General features: G+C 43.0%; 1 protein-coding gene across 6 annotated transcripts in view; it reads right to left on the bottom strand.

Annotated features, from left to right (window-relative positions):
- Nucleotides 1-13,744, bottom strand: part of ERBIN (erbb2 interacting protein) — a 766,777-nt gene that overhangs the window by 341,716 nt on the left and 411,317 nt on the right. For all 6 annotated transcript variants that reach the window (XM_069222872.1, XM_069222909.1, XM_069222899.1 and 3 more), the window contains one exon: nucleotides 447-564. In XM_069222872.1, the coding sequence (XP_069078973.1) occupies nucleotides 447-564 (118 nt within the window). The remainder of the gene's footprint in view (nucleotides 1-446; nucleotides 565-13,744) is intronic.

Here is a 13,744-nt window from a genome sequence, read left to right as displayed (position 1 = left end):
CTTCTTTCAAAGTGCGATGGGATGCTGCTCTCAATAATTGCCGACTGCAGTTTTGGTTCCACCATGCCATGCTAAAAATAACTAAGACCGAAGGGCAGCCTATCAGATGCCCCGGTGGGATAATGCCAGCTATAAGCACGCGACTGTGAGCAATCAGTCATTCACTTTCTTATGACAGGACCGCAGCCATTGGGTTATTGCCCTGCCCCTTGTCTCATTCTGCCACGCCGGTGATTCAGAAGTGAAGGTCAAGGTTAGAGAGAGGCAAGTGCTGAGCCACGCGTGAGCTAAATGAATGAATGAATGAATGAATGAATGAAAACCGCAGCCACTCCCTGGTGACTACAATCGTAGACTGCACAAGAACGCTCGCGGGAAATAATGACAACCGTGGCCATAAGGTATAGACTATGAAGATGGACAGTGACCAGGTCACCTGAACTCACCGTTCTTGCTGATGTCCAGCTCCCTGAGGTTAATGAGATTGGCGATGGATGCTGGCAGCGTGGTCAGGTCATTGTCTGGCAAGCTCAGTTTATGCAGAGACTGGCAGTTAAAGAGTTGCTGTTGAAAAACACACAAGAGACTGTTAGCTCCCGTTTCTCCCCGCTGTCACCTACGCACATGTATTAAAACAGTATTTGCTAGCACACAAGGCAGGTGGGAAAATATACTTCAGAGTCAGTGCATGTACTCAAAATACGTGCAAAGCTAAAACTACAGTTATTCTTGAATTTTCATTACGTTTGCTAACGTCTATAAACTATGACAAACAAGTGTAGCTCAGTGGCCAAACTACTAGATGCATATACATTTTCTCCTACACAATGAAGAGCCCTACATTGGGCACTATGTGATCGGCAGGTGTTACACAGCATGGTGTGTACAGTATCTCAAAATGAAGCACTCCTTGCTCTCAGTGAACTTCTACAGTAGGATTCACCATCATATATGAAAGGTATTTTTCTTAGGGACAGGCTAATATTCTGGAAAGGTAACACAAACTATGCTGTTAACCACTGTTAGAGTCCCTTTATGCAAATCATTTACTTTTCAAACTTCCTACTACAGGTATCTTTATTTCTTATATTTCATCTACAGCACAACATTTGTATATTTCACCCTTCAACTATAAATCATTTTATAACATTCAAACTGTATTAAAACATGTTTTTTATCCTTAATATATAAAGTCCTTGCATAATATCCATAAGCAAACACCCTTGCTTTGGTGTTGATTAGGCATAAGAAATAAGTCACCTATAGGAAAACAGAGAGGTAAACAACTGATGTGACAAAACAGTAGCGAAATAGAACTTGCCACCTCCCGAGAATGATAATAATCTGTTCTTAAGAAGAACTTAATTATATTATGTTCTAAGCTCATGCTTTTATAGGGTTACTGAGCACACCCATACATTACTGTAGGAATTTAAACTCTCGGAAATTGACTTATGTGGAGATGATGCGCATGCAGGAGGCACCGCACTTCAGGATGGCCTCTAAGACTGATGTGGTAGACCGTGTTCACTTCCAAAAGGAGATAAAGGCTGGACCTTTATGTGGGAAATTTAAAATATCAACATGACCGCAAAATGGGCACAACAACAATAAAATACTTTTTACCAAAAACAGCGATAAATTAGGACTTTAAAAAAAAATATCTGAATTTGTAGTTTCAAGCCACAGATGCACAGAGTATGCCACCTGTACTTTGGGTCTTGGGTCAAACCCTGCTTGTGGGGCAGTAACTGTAATGTACAATGCCATTTACCATTAATGATTTGGAGGTCACTGTTTACCTCCAAATACCAAGTTACTCACACCAGAGATGGCGACGTCAAGCAGATAAAAACAGCAGTACAATTTACCACAGTAAAAGATACACAAACTCAATGTTCAGTGAAAATAAGACATTAAAAAATATAGATAGGTACAATTTAGCACACAGAAATGCATGCACCTGGAAAAAAGATGCTCAAGTCTTTTGGGGCTAAAGGACCAGCACAAAAAGGTTTGTAGCAATTTATGCTAGTTGTTTTTTTATATTACAAGACTCCTGTGGTTAAATAAAGTTTCAACGGGTTGATTGAGCTTTGAGTCTTTTCAACAGTGTAATTTGCTCAGTTTTCCTAGTGTTTGTTATTACAAGCCAATGAGAAAGTTAGCAGGCTATAAAAATACAAAGTATGTAAGTTGAATGTGTTATGCATACCCACTGCCCTAGATGCCAAAGGCATGTTCTCTCAATAATACAGTGTTGAGTAAACAGGATGTTCCACTGAGTTTGTAATGCATTCTGTGCACACTTCCATTGCTCTCTGCTCAGTCAGTGTGTGATGTCATGGAATGTTGGTGAGTGACTGGAAGACTGAGGCAGTTAGAGAGAGTGGGGTGAGCAGATAGGATGCTACTCCTGGTAGGGTTCACAAGAGGTCCTGTTGTTTTGGGATGAATGTAGGTTGAAAGAGACCCGTTGCTAAATTCATGAGGTTCTCTATTTCCACAGGTTGGATGAGGGTTGAAAGATACACATTGCAAATTTCTAGAATGAGGGTTGAAAGAAACGTTTGTCTACTGCTACAGTGAGGGTTGAAAGATACCCATTGGGTTATGCACACTTTACCCTGTTCTGGGCATGATTGTGGCTTTAAAGACACCTATCTTGTGGTTTCATGTGTCATTTGATTGTTTCTGCCTGGTTGGGTAATAGGTGGCGCGCTATGGGTCCAGTGGGACCTATATGTAGATGTGCTTTTGGTATTGTATAGATGGGGTCGGATGTGACCACTGTGTGAATAATATTATAGGGTTGAATAATTTATAAGACTTATCAAAGCTAGTCTCTTATGTTTACTGCCTGTATTTTATTATTTTCTGTCTTAGGTTTCCTGCTTGCATTGTATTATTTTCTGAAGGAAGGAGATGTGTTATAATCTGCTTTGTTTGTAATGCATTCTGTGCACACCTCCATTGTTCTCAGCTCTGCTCAGCCAGTGTGTGATGTCATGGAATGATGGTGAGTGACTGGAGGAGTGTGACAGAGAGTGTGCTGAGCAGAGAGGATGATGCTCCTGGTGAGGTTTCCTTACTAAATAACTTGTAACTTATCCTGTCAACTTTTAAATACATCTACAACCTGTATCCTATGCGAACTGGCTACCTGACTCCTGTTTGCCAAGCAGGAATCTTTGATTACAACACAGGGTACCTGGCAAACAGAAAATATGGTGGTCTGGGGTATGGAGTACAATCAAAGTGGGAGACGAGTTATAAAACTAACAAGCCTCTTAGATATAAAGTGTGACTGGCAACAGAGATGGAAAAGATGCCTGTGAAATCAGATTGACTGATTGCAGCCAACGAGACAATACTGATAGAGCTTAAAAATTAGTGCTATTCCTCATGCCTCAAAAGTAATCAGGATGTGAAAAGTTTAAGTTTGTGAAAATAAAAGAGAGAAAAAATAACATAGAAAGCTGCACTGACACACATTTTAAATGTGCAATTGATCATTTCAGGGGTCGACTTAGGTGTCTTTTCAATTAAATCACGTCAGAAGGATAAAACTGACAGTAAAATATAGTTTAGACCATAGACTAACAGTGCATATAGAAACAATATTGAATTTCTTGTGATTAATGAAAGATTAACAAGTTTAAAATATTTGCAAAGTAAAAGAAATGCACTTCTCTGTTGTACTTAAAGAAATGCAATAACAAAGCTTCATTTGAAAGGAAATGTAGTACTCATAGTAATGAAATATTATTAGTGTTGCATTTATACATTTGCATATTACACATGTATATTAAAAATATTAATTAAATGCATTTTACATATTTCCTTGTGTTAGCATAAGCTAGGCCTACAGAGCTTGCATTTTGCAGTCATGTAAAAGTGTTCAAGAACAAGTTACTTACCTTCTGTAACAAAGGTACCAAATTTTGTAGTACGGACACATTTGTGGCCAAAGGTAAGTAACTTGTTCATCTATAGAGACTTCTAGTTGCAGATTCCTTACCTTAGAATAGATACCCAAGAAATACCATCCCGAAGGAGGGTCTGTGAACCAAGATCATACTAAGAAGTCCTGCAGGACTGAAGGGGCAAGGTACTCATCCCTTTGGACCAGACTGTCCAGGCATTAGTTTTTGGTAAATGTGTGCAGGGATGCCCACTTTGCTTCCTGGCAGATGGCCAGGACTGGAACTCTGTGTGCTAACACAGTGGTTGTAGCTGTTGCTCTTGTACAGTTAGCGTGCAAACCCTACAAGCGTTGCTTTTTTAGCCAATGCGTGGTACATTTCAATACAGAGGAACAACCCATCTAAAGATAGTTCTCTTCTGCACTGCCCGACCTTTCTTCGCACCCACATAACTCACAAAGATTTGATCACCCAGCTCTTTGGTACAATCAAGACAACCAAGACAGAACGCCAACGCTCTTTTTGGGTCCAGGCGGTGGAGTCTCCCCTCTTCCTCATAAGGATATGGGGTGAGTAAAAAGTAGGCAAAGTGATGTATTGGCCTACGTGAAAGGGCATGCCCACTTCAGGGAGAAAGGAAGCCCTGGTACAAAGCACCCACCTTGTCAGGACAGATGGAGATGAAAGGTGGCTTTGAGGAAAGAGCCTGCAGCTCTCTCACTCTGCGGGCAGAGGTGATTGGCTACAAGAAAGGTTGTCTTTAGAGTAAGAAGCTGAAGTGGGTAGTTCTGAAGTGGCTCAAAAGGAGCATACATCAGAAAACTAAGAACTAAGCTCAAATCCCATTGGGGCATTATCAACAGAGAAGGAGGAAACAGATGGGTAAGAGCCTTTAGAAATCTTCCAACAATAGGATATTTAAACAAGGGGGGTGGGTCAGGCAATCTGAGGAAAGCCGAGATAGCAGACAAATGACCCATGATGGTGCCCAGAGCAGAGCTCTGCTGGGCCAGAGAAAGGGCAAACAAAAGATCCTCAGAAAGAGGGGCAGAGAAGGGGGCCAACAGACTTGTCTGTAAACCAGAGCCACAAATTTGTTCCAACAACAGGCGTATACTGTTTTGGTGGATGGACGCCTGGCTGCCAAGATAACATTACAGACTTCGGCAGAAGGTCAAAAGCTGTCAACTGCTGCCGCTCAATCTCCATGAAAGAAGGCGGAGACTGGACAGGTTCAGGTGGAGAAACGTCCCTTGCTAGAAAAGTGGCAGACTGAATTAAAACACAACTATTGAGGATGCACAATGGACAAGAATCACTTCTCATACTTACTCGGTGTCTAGAAATGCCAGATTCAAATTAATAAATCTATACACTTATCATAGGGCCTATCTAACCCTGTCCTGGCCAAAAGAGAAATCACCTCACACTGGAAAGACTCAGTGGGCCCGCAGGTTAAGAGATGGCAAGAAGCGCTAGAAAAATGGGCAGAAATCGAGGGGACCGTGCTACTAAGAGAAGCGCTTCAGGGACGGAGGTCAAGAGATAGCACAACACAATGGGATTCAATACTGGAGAGTTTGAAAACCCTAGATACCCCGCACCTGAAAATGACCCGACGGCCTCAGACTCCGAATCAGAAACAGTCCCCACACATACAACATAGATCTTTGGGTGCTTATGATGTACTGCTTAGCCCATCAGGAACTGTCAGCTCTGGAACATAATGCGTTGATTTAAGTGCAATGTGGGGGAGGGGGATTTCTTAGCAAAGATTGGGGAATTTACTGTACATGGTTAAAAATCAATAAAAGATATTTAAAAAAAAAAAAAAAAAGAGAGAGAAACGTCCCTTGCTGCTGCGATAATAGATTCTCCAGAAGAGGCAGTTTGAGTGGAGGATCGATGGCCATGCTCAAAAGTTCAGAGCACCAGACTCTTTGTGCCCAGTTCAGAGCCACAAGAATGACTTGGGCCCAGTCATTCTTGATCTTCTTGAGAACTCAGGGCCAAAGTGGTATTGGCGGAAAGGAGGCCTGAACTCTAATCAAGACAAAAAGAGTGCCGCCTTGGAAACTCCGGTATGCAAAACGGCTGAAGTTGCACGTTCTCTGCAGAGGCAAACAGATCTAACCAAGGTTCTTCCCACTGCTGTAAGGGACCTTGCCCCACCTCCGGATGGAGACGCCATTTACAATCGACAAGGCATTGATGGCTGAGTTTGTTGCTCTGAAGTTCAGCGAGCCTACCAGATGCTGAGCCACCAGGGATATGCCCCGGTGTTCCAGCCATGCCCAGAGGCACAGAGCCTCCTGACAAAGGGTCCACAACCCCACCCCTCCCTGCTAGTTGCAGTACCACATGGCGGTGGTGTCGTTTGTGAACACCTCGTCGTTTGTGAACACCTGCACCCCTTTCCCTTGGAGAGAGGGAAGGAATGCTTTCAATGCTAGCCTGATCATCCGGAGACTTCCCCGCAGACCAGACGCCTCTGATCTCCACCTCTCCCATGTGGCCGTCCCATCCCAGGAGTGACGCATTTGTCATTACTGACAGATTTGGTCAGGGAAGGAAAAGGGAGCTACCTCTGACCCAATTGCAGTTCAAAAGCCACCATTGCAGATCTTGTGCAGTCCCCTCCGAGATCTGAACCATTTCTGAGAGATTCCCCTGATGCTGCGCCCACAGGAACTTCAGGTCCCACTGCAGAACCCGCATATGCTACCTGGCATATGTCACCAGCAGGATGCAGGAGGTCATGAAGCACAGCAGCCTCCGTGTCATTCTCACTGAAATCCAGGATAGAGTCTGAAACTTTGGTATCATAGACTGAATATCTCGCTCCAAAGATAGTCCTGAAACTGCACTGTTTCTAGAACAACTCCGGTGAAAGGGCGCATCTGAGAGGGAGTCAAGTGTGACTTAGGCACATTCATAGTGAACCCCAGCAAATGTAGGAGGACCACCGTAGTCAGACAGCCTGGGGTGAGTCCGCTTTCAACAGCCAGTCGTCGAGGTAGAGGAAGACTGAAACACCTAACCTGTGCAGATGAGCTCTGACCACCGTCATCACTTTAGTGAACACCTAATGGACGCTGGATGAGGCCAAAGGGGAGCACAGTAAATTGAAAATGTTCATGACCTACCACAAACCGCAAGTAGCATCTGTGGGCAGGCCGAATGGGCATATGGAAATATTCATCCTGCAAGTCGAATACTACCATTCAGTCTCCTGGGTCCAGGGCAGTGAGCATTTTGAACTTCCTGAGGAAGAGACTGAGGGACTGGAGGACTGGGATAGGGCGGAGGCCCTTGTTCTTCGTGGGCACCAGAAAGTAGCGGGAATAACAACCACAACCTATGTCTGGCACAGGGACCCTCTCTATGGCTCCCTTGGCCAAGAGAGCCATAACCTCCTCGCGAAGAAGTGCCAGATGATCCTCCGGTCATCCGATCGTAGGATGGCAGCATGGATGGAAGGGTAGACTATTTGCAAAACCCACCTGACTGACGGGATGGTGTGCCAATGTGGCACATGATGGTGAATCCTGCCTCCGACTGGTCCCAGGTGGGGAAGCGTCAGAGTAGGAAGGTTTGGAGGTGGTGAACTGGTTAGGCCGCTGGCTCACTGATCCACATGGACATTGGATCCCATGTCCCTGACCATGCAGAGGCTCTGCAGCATGCACGGCACAGTGGCTGGTGGGGAACATATTTGGCTGGGTGCCCTTTCCGCAGCCATGAAAGGGACTTATAGCAGACTGAGGGGGCGAGGGGCAGCTGTGAAGCCTAGGGTCCAGGCCGTAGCCCGGAACTCCTTAAAGCGCTCAAGCGTTGAATCTGCTTTGTCTCCCAAGAGATGGGTGCCTTCAAAGGGCATGTCCATCAGAGTGGATTGGACATCCCCTGAAAAGCCAGATGTCCTCAACCAGGCGTGGCGCCCCAAGGCCACAGTCGAAGTAACCAATCTGGCCAGAGAGTCGGTCGTATCCAGTCCACATTAGATTGTGAACTTAGCTGTGTCTTTCCCATCAGCTTATCCTCACTCAGTCACATACTCAATTCTACAAATGCAAACTTTCATACTGTACCAAAACAATATAAGACTCACAACTCTATTACAAAAATATACAAAACCATTTATTTGGTTGTTAATAATTAGAGTTACTAGAATTTAACATGGTACACAATAAAACATTATTTTGAACCTAACCTATGTAAAAGAACCTCATACATCCACAAAAGAGCTAACGACCCCCCCCTTTTTAATTAATAAAACCAAACTAGCCAGGAGACAAACACACCAAAATATATGCTTTTTGTCACTGATCAGTCCAATTGTTAATAAGCATGTTATTGGAAAAAAAGTTTTTCTATCTACAACAACATGCTACCAAACAATCAAATTGCTCTCAGGGGTGGGGTTGTTGGGTCAGGAACGCCAGGTCGTTAGGCACAGGTCTATGGCGGCGGCTACTGTCCTGTTCACAAGAGTCCTTGTGCTGGGTTTGGACCAGGTTCCCAGCAGGACATAAGTGAGGGCTTCACTGAAGGGCAAACATGGGTTCTGACGTGGAAGCCCCAGGCTGAAGCACCTTAGTCAGGAGGTTAGCCCAGGCAGCCACCGAAGGCACCTCAAGACCCAAGACCTCAGCCGCTCTTCACACTGTAGGGGGAGAAAGCGCCAGGAGAGGTGTGCAGACCACTGGCTTCACCGAGTTACGGAGCCCGTCTATAAGGTATTCAAGTTGGAATTCTAAAGTGTCCAGCAACCCCCCCATACTCCCACCAAACTCATACCCATAAGAATAAGGGTGAGGATCCGACCTAGGGATCAAGGTCCGTGTCGGAGTTGGCAATAAGTATGGGGCTTACGCTGCCCGGTCAGGAGCGTCAATGCCGGAACCGTCACCAGGGAAGGTCGCAATGGTATGACTGGTGCCGGTTCGGATCCAGAAGCGTATTCTGCATTAGGTGAGAGTGAGCGATTGTGTGGGAGACACTTGCGAAGCAATGCAGCTGCTGAGAGAAGTAAACGTGGTATTGGTTGGTTAGTGTGAAGCTGTGCTGGTATTGGTGGACAGTATCACATTGCTATTGATTGAGAACAGCTTGCAAAAATAATTGTGCGATTGAAATTACTTCCTGATTCAATGGAAAATCATTGTAGTTATTTGAATGTGAGCAAAAATAACATTTTTCAAGGCATTAAGATGTGCGCTAAGAGAAGAGGTGTTTATTCCAGTTAAGGAGGGTGCAGAAGCCCCACTCGAAGAAACCCCAGCTTATCATGTGGCATCGCTAAAATGAGTTTCTGCATGTGTATGGTTAGAACTATGGTGTAAAATTACTGAGAAAGAGGGTGCTTTAGCTTTTCCCAGTTATGGAACATTTATTTTGAGAGTATTAGAAAATGTGAGGAGATTAATGTATAAGTCAAAGCCACCTCCAAGACCTGCACAATTTGGTAATTTATCGCAAGCCAGAGAATAGAATGCAAAAAACAATTAAGACATTGGCTGAAGCTAGATGGGATGCAGAACAAAAAATGTGGAGAGCAGACATTTAGATGGAGTGAGAATGTTTCCAGCTGCTACAGAGGAAGGTGATGGGAGCACAAAACCGAAGACTCAAAAGAAACAGACAGAAAAGTCAGAGCAGACAGCAGAAGATAAGGGTTAAAAGAAAGTCACACGAGAGTGTTCCGGAGGATGAGGTTATAAATTAGCTTTTGATGAATCGACCCACAATGTATCATTCCGTTGAGGCAGAAACGTGTAGTGAAGCAGTACAAAAGTGCCAACTGCTCCAGTTGCACAGATCCCGAATGGGCAGTTCCAGGTACACCTGTTAATTCAGTGACACAAGTGCCTGTGGTTTATCCACCAGTTCCGACTGTTAATATAGCACAGTATTGCAAACCCAGTTATGAATCAGGTAATGCCAAGTCCTAATGTGAATCAGACTGTGCAGACACTTAATGAGACTACACCTGTGCAGAATTTTAATCAGAATCAGCCTATGTCTATGTTTACGCAGTGCAGACAATGTCAAATGCTACCTCGAATCAAACAGGACAGACTTTCAGTACTGTTTTAACAGGTCAAAGTGCTGGAATGTCAACTCCACAGAATCAGACAAATTTGATGGGTCACAGTGCACTAACAGTTCCTGTGACTATAGGTTCAGTTGTTTCCTTGTATGCTCCAGGTCATTCTGGAAGTTATACCCATTCAATTAATGTTTCAGCAGTTCCTGATACGCCAGCTATATCTGCTGGGATATCAACAATTGGAATGCAGAGATCAGTTCATTCAAACAACTCCGAGATGGAGAGATCAGCTTCTTCTGGTCCACCTTTGATCCCCACAACCAGATGTTAAATCAGGCAGGACCAGTTCTTGATGCGAGGTTTCCACAGGGAACACTGCTTCCTTACATGCACACACAAGATCAAATTACAAGTGTAGATTGCAGTACCCCACAAGCAGATGTGCCCCAGAGAAATATTATCAGTTTGCAAGGCCTTTCAGCACAACAGTTAATGGATTGGTTACACAGTCTGAGCCCACCTGATACAAAAGGTGCAACAAATAGCAATGTTAGAACAGAAGAGACACAGGAGAGAGACAGGACAGCGAATGTGCCCAGACTGAGACTAGAATTAAACAAATTAATTTTGGGAACATTAGATATGGAGCAATTGGAAATGTACACAGAAAAGGAATAGTGATTCATGTGTAAGGATGTTACTCATCATGCGGGACAGGCTTATAAAAAGTTAGCAGAATTAACTGAGAAATATGAAGTGGATTTAGAAAAATCTAACCCCCCTAAAGAGAAGTTACAGATTAGATTTCAGCACCAAAGACATTATAAACATGAGATCGCCCAGAATGAGAATGCACATTAAGGAATTAATTACATACATACAGACATGGAGAGCACTAGATACATGGGAAGGCAGATGGGCAAAGAAAACAGGTCAGAAGAAAGCAAAGCAGAATTTGAATCCAGCAGGAGCATATCAAGCTGGGGACAATTTTAAAATGATGCTTATGAGAGAAATAACAGGTGGAGGTTATGTGCATGTAGCCTGGAGGAGGAGTGATATACTGTAGTTCACTAATGATTAGTCGAAATTAAGAAAGAAGCCAGTGGAATGGCACAAGCAGAAAGAAAGGTTTGTGAAACGTTCAAAATGCCTTTGGTAAGATTTGAATACGTTGACACTGTGGTTCCAGCTGACTTGTGGACTGAGTGCAAAAGGAGAATTGATTGGTCTGATCATGAAACTCTGAGAGTCTATTCATGCTTGTTATGAGAGATTGCTACTAACCTTCAAACACATTAGTGGTAAAGAGAACATAGAGCTTAAGGATATGGGCCCTTTGTGTTTAGGTTTGTGCAAGGATTGAAGCCAGACATAAGTAAGCTGATTTGTTGGCAGAACAAACCCATTGATGAGATCCTGCAGTACACAAGGTACTATAGCGATAAAACTGAATCGAGGCAGAAAAAGTTGAAGGAAAAGTTGATGGTGATGCAACTGAAGGCTGCACAGAAAGGAAGCAAGAGCCCACAGACAATGGTGAATACAAGTGGAATGCAAGGTGTGCAATAGCAGGCTATCAATGTGGTTCAGTTTAAAGGTAGAGGACTTGGTGTTCAGGTAGATCAGAGTGGAAATGTGGTCGATATTCAGTCATTGAGGAGAATGAATCCTCGTCATGCTTGCGGAAATTTTGGTCATTGGCAAAGGGAATGCCCCTATAATAATGTGAATAGTTTGGTACAGAATGCTTGAGTTGCTCTGACTCAAGGTAATAATCAAGTTCAAATTCATAAAGTCCAAAGACCCCGAATTCTGAATGTACAACTGTCCCCAGGACAACAGATGCAGATACCACAAGCCCTGATGACACAGCATAAGGTGATTTTTCCTCAGCAAAATATGAATCAGACGGCGAATGCAAAAATGAATCAAATGGCAAATACAAACGTGAATGAGATTGCATCACAATGACTCTTAAATGTTTTTTGAGTGATGAGGAATTCTTATAAACGGTTCACAGTGATAGTTCAGATGATGAGGATTTCATGTTAGCCGCATCCTTGGAGAAACATCAGCATGGACCCTATGTAAATGCCAGCGTTATGGGACACAATGTGTCATTTTTGGTTGACAATGGAGATACACGTTCCACTGTCAGAACTGCAGAAGTGCCAAACTTGCCCCTGTCAGAAAGGATAATTCAGGATGTAGGAGTAGCAAATAAGCAGCTGACAAATCCTGTTACAGAACACGATCCAGTAAAAATAGGATCATTTGAAGATAAGCACCAATTTATGGTCTACGATTCAAGTCCAGTAGATCTGTTAGAATGTGACTCGTTGTGTAAGCTAAAGTGTTCCATTAGCTGCACACTCAAAGGAATAGAAATACAAACAAATGAGGAAGCAGATGCCCCTTGAAAAATTGTACAACAGTACCCACTTCACTCGCAGTATCCAGTGATGATGTACCGGTTTGCCTGAAGAATTTCAGGATGCAGATTTTTTCCTGAGGTTTGGGTTTTTTCAGGAAAAGATACAGGACTTAAACAAGCGTTTGCAATGCAACAGGTCTCGCATTTCCTTGAGTTAGAGCTGTTGGCATTGTAAATTCATAACAGGACTTTTCTTGCCACATAAATTGGTCAACCCTGCATCATAACTTCATCTTTTAATGCCATATAATTCTAGTGGCCCTGCATATAACTATAGCACTTCCATTTACCTTCTTCCTCTACCTGCAGCAAAACTGAAAATGTTGCTATTTAGCATCATAATTTAAATCTCCCATGCTATTTCCAATAGAATACCACTTTCAGCATCCCACCATCAGAGTTGCTGGCTGGCTAACCGAATTCCCCCCAAAAAGACATAAGACAGCTACAAAGGAGAAAAAAAACTATAAGGGTCATCCAAACATATCAAGAGTGTTCAAACAGTCACAATGTAATAACGATGTTAAGGTGGCCTGAATCAGTGTCATAACTGTACTAAGGAGAGATTATTAAAATATATACAATTATCATATAAACCTCTATAAACCTCTATCAAAAGTAAATCTTTGGCTTTAGACTGTAGTGCTCAAAACACCATAACAAAAATATCATTTGCAAGAAACACAGTCATGTAACCATATTGCTTGCCCCTAACGGGCATAACCCCATGAAAAAAAACAGGTGAAAGTAATGGAGTGTAACCATATATTTATCCCCAAGAGGACGTAATACATTACACATTTTTAAGGCTAGCAGATCTATTGCAATGATATTACAAACAAGCCCCCTAAAACAGAACTTCTCTCAGCTGTAAAACAAAGATTCCAGCCATGAGAGTAATGTAGTGTAACTATATATTTAGCGCCTAAAGGAAATAGTGCATTACACATTTTTAGGAGTAGCAAGCCTTTAGCAATGATATTACAAACAAGGACTTTAAAGCCCAAACTAATCTCAGCAGTAAAACAAAAGTTCCAGTCATGAAGGCATTTTAAAAAGACACTGAAGTGTGTGTGTGTGTGTGTGGGCATTATTTTGGGGTCCCCACTAACCTAATGTGGGGACCCAGAGATGATGTAGACAGAAAGAGCACGCCCTCCGTGTGCCACACATATTTTAAATATTTTTGTATGTTGATATGACTGTAATGCTTAGAACAGCCCCTAGAGGACACCACAATGAACATAGCATTTGCAAGACACATGATCATGTAACTATATAGTTAACCCCTAGAGGGCATAACCACACAAAAAGAAAATGACTCAAATG

This window comes from Pleurodeles waltl, chromosome 1_1 (genome assembly GCF_031143425.1).
Source record: "Pleurodeles waltl isolate 20211129_DDA chromosome 1_1, aPleWal1.hap1.20221129, whole genome shotgun sequence".
NCBI lineage: Eukaryota > Metazoa > Chordata > Amphibia > Caudata > Salamandridae > Pleurodeles > Pleurodeles waltl.
Note: the sequence above shows the minus strand (reverse complement) of the source record. Positions and strands in the feature narration are given on the sequence as shown.